This window comes from Lactuca saligna, chromosome 8 (assembly GCF_052625555.1).
Source record: "Lactuca saligna cultivar CGN05327 chromosome 8, ASM5262555v1, whole genome shotgun sequence".
In the NCBI taxonomy this organism is placed as follows: Eukaryota; Viridiplantae; Streptophyta; class Magnoliopsida; order Asterales; family Asteraceae; genus Lactuca; species Lactuca saligna.
The window spans coordinates 77,346,555-77,359,162 of NC_136424.1; the positions used below are offsets into that span (position 1 = coordinate 77,346,555).

The 12,608-nt window shown below is 38.8% G+C and overlaps 1 protein-coding gene across 1 annotated transcript; it reads left to right on the plus strand.

Moving 5' to 3' along the window:
• Positions 1 to 3,933: 3,933 nt before the first annotated feature.
• Positions 3,934 to 6,179, plus strand: LOC145012360 (uncharacterized). Its single transcript, XM_078971161.1, has 5 exons — positions 3,934 to 4,834; positions 4,913 to 4,965; positions 5,054 to 5,220; positions 5,296 to 5,447; positions 5,506 to 6,179. Exons 1-5 carry the CDS (start codon positions 4,036 to 4,038, stop codon positions 5,931 to 5,933), a joined length of 1,599 nt encoding a protein of 532 aa, XP_078827287.1. The 5' UTR covers positions 3,934 to 4,035; the 3' UTR covers positions 5,934 to 6,179.
• The last annotated feature ends 6,429 nt before the right edge of the window (positions 6,180 to 12,608 follow it).

Consider the following 12,608-nt stretch of genomic DNA (forward strand, 5'->3'; position numbering starts at 1 on the left):
GGCAAGAAACTAACTTAATAACACACAAGGATGATTAGGTTTTCGAGAGTGGGTTGTGGAGGTGATGGAGGCTGGGGTGGAGGCCTGATATGATGCTTAAATAGGGTGCAAACCTTAAAGATCAGGGTTTCCTCCTGACGGACCTACTCGTCGAGTCAAGGCTTTCGACTCGTCGAGTAGACCACTTAAATCCCACATCCAAATCGGCATCTACTCAACGAGTTAGGGGTACCAACTCGTCGATTAGCTCTTACAAAATACATACTTAAATAAATTAGATGCGTACCAAGAACGGGACGTTACAATTCTCCCCACTTGTCTTAGACTTCGTCCTCGAAGTCTACTGTGTCTGAAAACAACTTTGGGTAGTGCTCCCTCATCTCCTCCTCGGGCTCCCAAGTCCACTCCGAGCCCTTACGGTGCTACCACTGCACCTTCACTAGCTCGACCCTCTTGTTCCTCAGCTCCTTCGTCTTGCGATCTAGAATCGTCACCGGTCTCTCAATGTAATTCAGGCTATCATCAACCTGAATATCCTCTAAGGGTACAACCATCGTGTCATCCACTAAGCACATCCATAGCTGGGAAACATGGAAGGTGTTGTGGATCTAGATGAGCTCAGTGGGAAGATCCAGTTTGTACGTTACCTTTGTCCACCCGAGCTATGACTCTTAAGAGGCCGATATACAAGGGGCCCAGATCGCCCCGTTTCTGGAACCATATGACACCCTTCCAGGGTGACACCTTTAGGAGGACCATGTCGCCCTCCCGAAACTTCAAGTCTGAACGCCGCTTGTCGGCGTAGCTCTTCTGGCGACTCTGAGCAGTCTGAATCCTGCTCCAGACCTGCTGGATCCGCTCGGTGGTCTTGAGTACTACCTCCATACTCTCCATAACCCTCTGACTGGCCTCATCCCAATAAATTGGGGTCCTACACTCCCTCCTGTAGAGCATCTCGAAGGGAGGCCGATCTATACTAGTGTGGTAACTGTTGGTATACGAAAATTCCGCTAACGGAAGATACATATCCCAACTGCCACCAAAATCCAAAACGTGTGCTCAAAGCATGTCCTCGAGAGTCTAAATCATCCTTTTGCTTTGTCCGTCCATATGGGGGTGGAAAGCAGTGTTGAAATGGAGACGAGTACCCACCTCGTCGTGAAACTGCTTCCAAAATTTGGAAGTAAAACGGACATCTCGGTCTGACACCACTGAGACGAGCACTCCATGTCATGCCACTACATCTCGCACGTAAATATCGACCAACTTTTCGGACGAGATGCTCTCCTAGATCGGTATGAAGTGAGCGTTCTTGGTCAACCGATCCACGATAACCCAAATCACATCAACCCACGTGCGATCCTGGGAAACTTAGTGATAAAAATCCACAGTAAGTCCTCCCATTTCCACACGGGGATGTCTAACGGTTGCATTTTTCTGTGATGCCTCTGGTGCTCTGCCTTGACCTTCCTACAGGTTAGGCATCTCTCTATGTATCAGGCTACATCCCGCTTCATGTAGGGCCACCAGTAACCAGGTCGAAGATCATTGTACATCTTCGTCGCCCCGGGATGGATAGAGAACCTGGACTTGTGGGCCTCATCCATCAGTATCTTTCGTACTCCACCCCAGTACGGTACCCTAACCCTCCCATGCAGGGTCAACAACCTACGGTTGTCATAATCAAAGGAGGCTACTTGGTCTATAATCCGTTCGCACTTCCGGCGCTCCTCCTTCAGGCCCTCAACCTGCATTTCTCGGATCTGCTCCAATAATGGAGTAATCACTGTCATCCTCAGACAGATGTCTCGAATCGGGGTTGTTGCCGCCTTACAGCTCAAAGCGTTAGCCACTATGTTGGCCTTGCCCGGGTGGTAAAGGATCTCACAATCGTAGTGCTTTACCACATCTAACCACTAACGTTGCCTCATGTTCAGATTTGGCTGGTCCATGAGGTACCTCAAACTCTTGTGATCCGTGTAAATGGTACAACGGACCCTATAGAGGTAGTGTCGCCAAATCTTGAGGGTGAATACCACGGCCCACAGCTCTAAATCGTACGTCGGATAGTTACCCTCGTGAGGCTTCAGCTGTCTCGAGGCATAAGCTATCACATGGCCCCGCTGCACCAACACTTCTCCCATGCCTATGATCGAAGCAACACAGTAGACTACAAAATCATCATCTCCCTTTAGCAAGGTTAGAATCGGTGCCTAGCATAACCGTTGTTTGAGGGTCTCGAAGGCTGCCTGCTGCTCAGGTCCCAGTGAAAAACCACCAACTTCTTGGTCAGTCGGGTCAACGGAACTGCAATCCTTGAGAAGTCTTGAATAAATCTCTTGTAATACCCTGCTAGACCCAGGAAACTCCAAATCTCAGTTGTAGACCTCGAAATCTCCCACTGCATCACGACCTCTATCTTGGCCGGATCTAATAGAATACCTTTCTGGTTGACGAGATGCCCAAGAAACTACACCTCACACAACGAGAACTCACACTTGGAGAACTTCGTAAGAAGTCTATCCCCCCCTCAGGTGCTCCTCGTGCTACTCATGTGTCTTGGAGTAAACCAAGATATCATCGATGAGGACTATTACATACTGATCAAGCATCGATTTGCACACGAGGTTCATGAGATCCATGAACGCAGCTGGAGAATTGGTGAGCCCAAACGACATCACCACAAACTCATAATGAGCATAGTGAGTCCTAAAGGCAGCCTTCTGCACATCATCCTCCCTGAATCACATCTGGTGATACCCTGACCATAAATCAATCTTGGAGAACCAAGATGCTCCCTGAAGCTGGTTAAACAAATCATCTATCTTCAGAAGTGGGTAACGGTTCTTTATTGTTACCTTGTTCATCTCTCGGTAGTCTATGCACATGCGATGTGACCCGTCCTTCTTCTTACAAACAGGATCAGGGTTCCCCATGGTGAACTGCTCATCTTGATAAAACCCTTGTCTAGTAGCTCTTGCAGCTACGTAGACAACTCTTGCATCTCGGTAGGAGACAACTGATATGGTGTCGTGGCTATCTGAGCCACACCAGGGACCAGGTTAATCCTAAACTCAACCTGTATCTCTGGATGTATTCTATGTAAATCCTCTAGGAATACGTCCGGGTACTCTCGTACTATTGGTACATCGTCAACTGCCGCCTTACCCTTCTCCCGGGTATCCATGACATAGACGACGTATCCTGCGCAACCCTACTAAAGGTGGCGCCTCACTCTCGCTGCTGAACATAAAAATGGTCCGCGTTGCGGCCTCTTGCCATGGATCACTAACTCTCCCCCACTAGAGGTGCGAACCCTCACTAGCTTTTGCTCACAATCAATCACTGCCCCATTGGGGCTCAATCAATCCATACCCACTATAACCTTATTCCCACGCTTGGGAATAGAAACCAGGTCTACCGAAAATTGTTGATCGAATAATTGTAGCGTACATCCTCTGTGAACCCTCGTGACCCTGACGGTCCTGTCATCTGCTATCTCCACATCGAATAGGCAACCCAGCTCCTCCAGAGCTCTTACAAATTGCTTGCTAAGCGCGGGCGACACAAAAGATCGGGTGGCACCCAAATCAAATAGTACCAAAGCGGATATATCGTTCACTAAGAACGATGTTATAACAAAACATGCAAACATAAGTAACAAACAATATCGATAAAGAGATAAGAGAAAGATACATACATATCACCACGTCAGGAGCTACTCGTGCCTCCTCTACAGTAAGCTGAAAAGCCCTGCTTCGTGTCGCAGGCGCATCAGCCCGGCCTTGACGGCCATTTGTAATCCTCAAACTGTTAAACACGGGCACTGGGACCGCTTGTGTCCCCTCTGATTACAATATGCTGTTATAATTTGTCATTATATTACTCTTTTAGGGGGTAGTTATGACAAATGATCCAATACTTTCAAAGACTGTTTTTCCGTTGATGAGGAAAACTTACTTAAACCCTAGCCCTTTCCCTTTCTCCTTCCGTCAAACTAGGGTTTTTGGTTAACTTCTTTTGAAATTTCACAACATGGCTCTAGTCGATCCCCAAAACCCCGTCAAGCCACAGACCTTGAAGTTCTTCACAAGCGATGAATACGAGCTAGCAGTTAATCAATCGATCCAGAGCCTCTTAGACTCGCTTCAAAACCCTAGCTCTGATTTATCTGCCTTTACCTCGACATTTCTCGAATTGATGCAAGCTAAACCTATCCCACTTCTCGAAAGTATCTGGATTTTTTCGGGTTTAACTTTTCATCCAAAAATTTCTTCAAAAGATGATATCTTGGATCAAGTTCTAGCTGTGAAGGACCTTTTTCAATCAATAACAGCTTGTTCGGCTTCATGTAGTTCTTCAACCTGTATCGCCTTAATTGCTCCTGTCATCTTCAAATTGTATACAGTAGTTGTTGATTCGAAGAGAAAAGTAGTAGATTCGAAGCGAGGAAAGAAAGCAAGGAGAGAAATTAGTAAATTTCTCGATGTAATTTTGGGGTACTTTAACGTGTGTTCTGACGGATCAAACAGTGATGAGGATTCTGCTTTAGTTAGGCCGATAATCGACCTGGTTTCGATTTGGGTGCATGGTGAAGCTACTGGAAATCGACTGAAGCAGTTTTTCCCACTTTTAAGTGATGAAATTATAAATTGGGTTACAGATGAAAGTAGCTGTGTTATTGGATTGCTGGCTGGAGCTGTGATTTTGGAGTCTTTTATGTTGAAATTATCTTTGAAATTAAGTGAAGGAAGTTCAAAAGAGGAGGTGCAGAATGAGTTGAGGACTTGGGCTGTTTCTTCCATAACTGGATTTCATAGCTTTTACTTCTTCGGTAAATACCCAATAAACTTTCTTTTACATATCGACTCTCTATCTGTTTTCTTGTTAATCAGTATCTTTTATGTTTCAGATATGCTCATTAAGATGCTGCTGGAACCGAATTTGACAATGACATCCTTATTGGTTAGTCCTTTTCATTGGAATCATGTTAACTTTAAGCACCTGATTATATAATTGATAACATGATTATACTACATGATTTGGTTTACAGAGTTCTGAAGATGAATCATTTTTGAGGAAACTGTTATATGATGTTGTTATATTACCTGACTATTCATTCCTCCATATACACAAAGTAAACCATCTTCCTATTAACCACATAAAGAATAACATTTTGGCAAGAATTATGGTGTCCCATGAAGCCATTGAGTTATTTAGGTATATTAATCTTCCTAAATTCTTCAATATACAAAACTCCAATATCAAAAATGTTATATAATCGTATATTTATAGGAAAAACAAGGATCATTCAAAGGCTATTTCTTATACAAATGCATTCTCGGGCTCTCATTTACCTACACTTATTACTAAATTGGCTACAAGTGAGCTTGGCAACCATGGAAGAACAAGTCAACCTAAGGGATCATCACCTATGGCTTTTCTAAGTAAGTCTTAACTTCTTTCTATGTTTGACTTTTTTTTTCCTGACTGATGATATTTCAGAGTGGATGCTTGAACTCGAGGGCCAAGGTTTGAGTTTTTGTGATGGTTTCATGTCAAAGCATCGGGAAAAATTAGTCCTTTACAGTTCAAGGTCAGACTTTGGTCAACCCTCATATAAGGGAGATGCAGGGAAGACGGATGAAGATGTAGAGTTCTTCATTGATAATAAGGGGAATGATGAAAATGAAGATGAAAAGATTGCTGATTCCATGAACGATGTGTTTGTTGCTGCTGCACATGCTATGCGATCTGATGCAAATGGAAGTGGGAAGAAACGAAAAGAAATAAGTGTTGAAAAGAAGAAAGATGGAGTTAAGTTTCAAAGGCGTAACCTATCTGGTGATAGTAGCAGCTCATCTGAGAAAGATGATTCAGAGACTGCAAGTGAAGTGGAAGATCCTGATTCTGATGAAGATGAGTTGGAGTAAATGAGTTCATCTTGAAAGTTACAATTTTGCCCCTTTTTGGTTAATGTATTAGAGTCCAAGTATTTGTAACCTTTTTATTCATGGTTATAGGGGTATAATTGTAATGTACATGTTGCAGCACTTTAAACCCCGTGAATCTACTCCATGTCTCCCATTTAAATCCATTTAGGGTTTCCCATCATCCCCGTCTTTAATGAAACCAATGCATCATGATTAATATAATTGCAACATTGTTTATTTTTTCAACTTTTTGATACATAGGAGCTACAACTTAGAAACCTCACAGTTTGGAGAGTCTCATATCGCCTGCGTGTATTAAAATCATATGTGGATAAGTAATTAAAATAATAATTGAAGTAGCATAATCATTTTATACATATTAATATGATGGAATAAATATTGAAAACAATTTATGACGTAGATAATCATAATTCTCTCAAACACGCTCATATGAAGCATATTCGATTATGATCCCTCATCCACAAACTATGGGGAACAATTTGACAACCTTATCTACTCTTCGAACGCAATGTATGGCGATATGCGATTGATGTATATTGAGTTTCCAATGCAACTCAATCAACTTTTATCCCAAAATTCAACTATTTCACCCAATCAAAACCTAAACCCAAACCCCAACCACAACCACAACCACGAAATGAACATGAATGTTAGATTTTAGGTCTTAAAAATATAAATATAAACTTTGATAATTTGAGAATCATGATTGCAATTACTTTCCAAAATATGTGATTTCGACCCTATAATAGGGGTATCACGAAATCACATGTGAGATAATCTAAGAATGACAATTTAGAAATCAGGTCATTTCTAAATCTGAAACGCAAAAAGTAATTTGATGTTTTGTGTTTGATGAGACAGAGAGAATATGACTATCAAGTTCGAGTATATGAAAAATCCAACCGTTTTTTTGAAACATTTATATGTTCTTATACATGAGAAAAAGTTGGTTAAAAGTGGTTACATCCACTTTGGCACCAAAAAATGATAATTAGAAATGTGGTTATTAGACATAACCAATTCGTACATCATAATAGTGTCACCATTTGTTTTTGGCAGGAAAATGAATGTTCGGATTCTTTCCTATTATAGTAATCTTTTTAGGGGTGCTGCCCCTACATAACGGAACCATCGACAATGGATCTACCTCTTGGACCCCGCAATGGGCGCTACCCCTTGGAACCATGTACTCAGGGGCGCTGCCTTAAGACCCATGTATTCTTAAGTTCACATTTATCACTTCGAGTGTGCACCCCGCACCTCTAGTCTTTGTGAGTAAATAGAACCCGACCTATCTCAATATTAACAATAACTATACTAAAATATATTGATAACGTTAAAATCACCAACACCAAATAAAATGCCGAACCTCTAAAAAGGAAAAGGGAGGGCTGAATCTAAAGCATGGTAACCACAAGAAAAACAGTATTGGCTCATACATGGGCAATATATTGGAGGACTCAGTGGTCGGCAACAACCAAAAAGGAGACCTTTTTTTTTTATCCAAGATAGGACACATTTTCTCAAAGAAATAAAACGAGACGATTACCAAAGCAAAGACAAAATTTGCACAAAATGATATATCATAAACAAAGTTGTTACAAAGTTTCACCGTTTGTCAAACAAACTTGGTCAACTAAGGGAAAAGGGAGACAACCATTTTATCTAAGGCACTCTACAGGAGGAAAGCAGGAAGAATTTCAAGTATTTAGATTTTTGGAATATTGAAAAAAAAAGTTACATGTGGAAACTCGTTGGAAAAACTACACAACATCATTGGATGCTCGTGTCTGATACGACGATGATAACATACTAGAAATACAACAAACTACTCGTCTGATGGGAATGATAAATCCAAAAGAAAAGGAAAAACTACTCCGTCAAGTTCGTCAGGGTGTCATCCCTTTGGATGAAATACAAGATATATATAAGAGTGAAGTTTGTGGAGTTAAATACGAATTTGAAAAAGCATGTGGAGTTCGCACAAGGCACATGAAAATAACCGACTCAACATGCAATTGTTAATGCAATACATGAGTTACGTTTTCGGAAACCATCTCAAAGCTGCTCTAATGGTAAAAACCGCAATTAAGGAAAAAAATAAAGGATAATTTTTATTCATACTTATTTATTGTTATGTTTTAATGCTTTAAGGTCTTGTTATGTAATTTTTAATTTTACTTAATGAAATTTAAGTTTTTAATTTAAATTGAACAGTTTAAAAAATGAAATATAACATCATCCGATTAATGTGACAAAAAAAAAAAGAATAATATGGTAAAAATGACATGAAAGAACAAAAATTATAACAAGTAGAGGAACCACTCCCCTCATTATTACGATATAATTTATTTTTAAATATTTAGCGTTGTCCATTTATTAAAAGCATCTTTTCACAAAATGCAATTTCTTTTACAAATTGATGATGCCTTGTAGTGGATATCAATAGAAGGTGTTTTATTAGGCTCGGGAGAGTGCTAACACTCCTAACACCTCGTTGCGTCAGATTTTTTAGTGTCACATCATTTTTAACTATTTAGCACTTAATCTTAGCATTTGGTAGGGAGTGGTAACACCAGTGGCGGAGCCAGGACCAAAGTAAAGGGATATCCCAATTTTATATTTAGGGTAATCCAATTTTTTTTTCCGGGGTACTTGGCTTTTTCCGGTTCCGCTTCGGTTTTAAACCCAAACCTTAATCGAATCCTTAGCAAACCTCAAATATTGTTATATAAACATGAAGTTGAAGTAGATTTTGATACTTGAATCGATGTTGGATTCAAAGTAGACATCAAATGAAGTATGAGGATAGCAGAATTATATAATAGACAAAAATGGTTTAGTTTACATATGCTTGGCGATGTGGGATAGAATAGCTGGGAAAATAAAAAAAAAATAGCCAAAGGATATATAAGAGAAAGAATTAAACCTGAGATCTTTACTTCAATAAACCAACACCTTAACCAGTAACTCTCCTATTTGTTTTGTTTTATAACTGAAGGGATGCGTATATATACATTATATCGAAAAAATTTAAAAGATTCGTAAACAAAAATTACACTATCGAAAAAAATTTTAGGGGTATCCCGGGATCCCCTTGGATCTGCCTATGGGTAACACTCCTGACACTCTATTTTATATTATTTTTGATTTTTTTCTAATTTAATTAAATTATTTTATTTTAATATACAAACATTTTTTTGTTCACAAATATTAAACAAACTTTATTTTTTAAAACCACAAACAATAAATATTTAAGTGCAGGGTCCTTTTGGTAATTTCAGAAACTTGGCTTGTGATAGAGATTAAGATGGGGTGTGATGTATAAATATAAGATTTTTGGAGGTCTTATTTTGTCCAATTCAAATTTTTGTTTCTTCTTCCTCCAACAAAATTGATTGCAGCGAGACTCCCATTTTCCATTTTCGATCTTCACATCGCGATTCAACAATTAAACTGAGTCAAGAAGGAAGCACTTCAGCCAAACACACTCCACCCAACCAAAATCGTCCAAGACCTTCTCTCTTTTCTCGCCAAACTGTTGGCACGTTTCTGGTAGCAACCCCCCTAGAGAGAGCTAGGGGTGGTGTTCTAGCATGGTTGGCGAGATTGGCGAGATCCATAACGAGTTCCACTCCGCTTAGCCTTACAAAATGATCAATTTTTGAACGTTTATAATTCAAGTCGAAAATAGACTTTGCCAAAATATCTTTAATTTTTTGCAAATAAAATTCATGTTTAGTTAAAAACTTACATTAGGAATCATTTGTAAAACAGTTATATAAAAAATTGTATTCTGCTAATTTATTATACATAATAAATGATTATTTTCCATATACATCACTTTTTAGGTCATTTTAGTAATTAACCTAGATTGTTAAAATACCAAATTTCAAAAAATAATGGTCAAATTGATAAATACGTAAAATAAGCTCATTTCCTTATATTTTTCCAAAATCACATGTTCATTATCTTTTTTGTTTATTGCTTTTTAAAAGAAACTTAACTTATAACATCAAACATCTTTTAATAATATAATTTTTTTTTCATAACATGCAACTACACATTTGTGTTTACTTTTTGTCTAACTCGTAGATGATTAAAGAAGTGAGACAACAGTACATAAAGCAAACCATAATTGGTCATGAAAGGTTTTCATAGGTGTATATCTTTAATCTTCCCGCTCTTATTTCTTATTGACTTTATTGACTTTTATTTTTATATTTAGACAAAACTTCAAAAATGGTCCCTATGGTTTCTGAAAATATCAAGTTTAGTCCCTAAGTTCAAAAAACCTCACAGATAGCTCATGTGGTTTCAAAACTTTTAACAAATTATCCTTTTCGCTAACTCCGTTAACATTTAGCCGTTAAGTGAAGGACATTTCTGTCATTTCACAACCATAAGGACCATTTATGAAGTTTTGTTTTAACTTAAAATAAATAAATAAATATAATTATTTAATATTAAACACCTTCTCTCTCTCTCTCTCTCTCTCTCTCTTTCTCTCTCTCTCTCGTGAATCAAATCATTCTTCGTTGCCCCCACTATCGCATCATTCCTCACCGTTTGTCACCACAAAATTCTACCACTGGTTTCTCTGGTAAACACTCTGATCCCCATCCCATCCTTCTCTTCCTCCCTAAAAGTTCACCAAGAAACGGGTTCTCCGTTTTAGTCACCGGAGCAACCAGAAGACAAAATGGAGACAGCCCTGCTCCACCCCTCCTCCCGTTGATCGGAAACAACCAAACACCCCTGAGGATCGTTGCCTTCTTACAATCTATTTAACCATCAGACCACCATTTTGACTGCTTTCATTCGTGTTCCTTCTTCCCTTTCCCGATCAATGAAGAAGAGGCGTAAACCAACAAGGGGTTATCGGTCTCAACAGACACCCTTTTCCCTCCTAGTGATTTCCCAGCCGCACCGAACCTCCTATCGATCTGCCTTTCGTTCGTCTGTTCCTTGCCCAATCTGATGGATACGATGATTATTCAAGGTTAAAGTTGGTTTGGATTTTTGGGGAAGATGAAGCTATAAGAATACGTACTGTATAAGTCTCAAAGCAATAGGGGAGAGAGAGAGAGAGAGAGAGAGAGAGAGAGAGAGTTTCTTTCGTTTTTTTCTTTTTTTTTTTTTACTAAAAAATTAAGATAATAAGAGAAAACCTCGTAAATGGTCCCCGGATATTGAAATGACGAAAATACCTCTCACTTAACGGTAGAAAGCTGACAGAGTTAGGCGGAAGGATTAAACATTAAAAGTTTTGAAACCACAAGGACCATCTGTAAGGTTTTTTGAATTTAGGGATTAAAATTGATATTTTCAGGAACCACAGGGACCATTTTTGAAGTTTTATCTTATATTTATTATTTGACAAAACTGCAAATTTGGTCCTTGTGGTTTGCAAAAATCTTTGGATAAGGTCCAAAAAGTTTTCGACTTGCATAGAAGGTCCAAAATCAAAGTTTTTCTGGGTTTTTGGTCCAAAAAAACATGAAAAGACGGTTTTGCCCTTTTATTTTCCTTTTTGTATTTTTATAATTATTAAAATACTATTTTAATTTAAAAATAAAAAGAAAAGAAAATAATTAACACCCACCCACTTACCTCCACCTCTCTCTCTCTTTCTCTCTCTCTCTCTCTCTCACACACACACACACACACACACGAAGAACTTCTTATCCCAATCCCGTCTTTAATTGGCAACCTTGAAAACCTCCAAGACTTGATTTTAATCTCCATCAAACTCATCAGAAAAATCCCAGGTGAGCTTTGGAGCTGCCGGAGTCTCAAGACTCTTTACTTGTTCGACAACTGATTCCCCGGAGTAAACAAAGACCTCACCGGAGGAAACAACGGCCTCGCCGGAGTCTGGTTCAACATCCTAATTTCACTACCACCACTATCATCCCCTCTTTATACCCACCGTCGGTAGAACCCTCTATCCCTCACACACTCACGCACATGATGAAAGAAGTACATCGACTTGCTCCTTGTTCATCCTTAGTTCCCAATTAAATCATCAACAAATCATATTTCTCCTGCACATCTTACATTCCCAATTTCAAGATCAATTACATATCCCTAGGCTAGAGTACAAAGAACAAAACTGATTTCCCAAACCCTAGATGATAATACGATCGAATCCAACATCAGAACACTTGTAACTCGCTTTAATCTGATTATCTTAGGGTTGAAGTTTGAAAGTAAATATGTTCAAGAGTTCTTCGCCTACAGGTTCATCATTTTCTTCTTGTAAGTAATCAGAATGATGCTTATGACAATACTTTTCAGAAATCTTGAAACTCTGACATGTTTTTAGGGATGTAGTTTTGGATTCTGGGATTTTTATGGTTTGTTCCAATTTTTAAGATTTTCTCCATTGAAGTGTTCTTGGGTATTTTTCCAGATTTCAGTTGATTCCGTGTTAGGATGATATTTGTGTTGGATTATTGTGGGTTGAATATGTTAAACGGTTTTTTGATTGAATTAGTATGTTGAATAATTTTGTTTCTGATTTGAGATGAAGTTTTGATGGAGCATCGATATTAATTTTGAAATACTGGAGCTATTTTTTTTATAGTAATCAATGTTTACACTTCATTTTTATTATAGATTTTGTGATAAGTTTGATGTTGGTATGTGTTC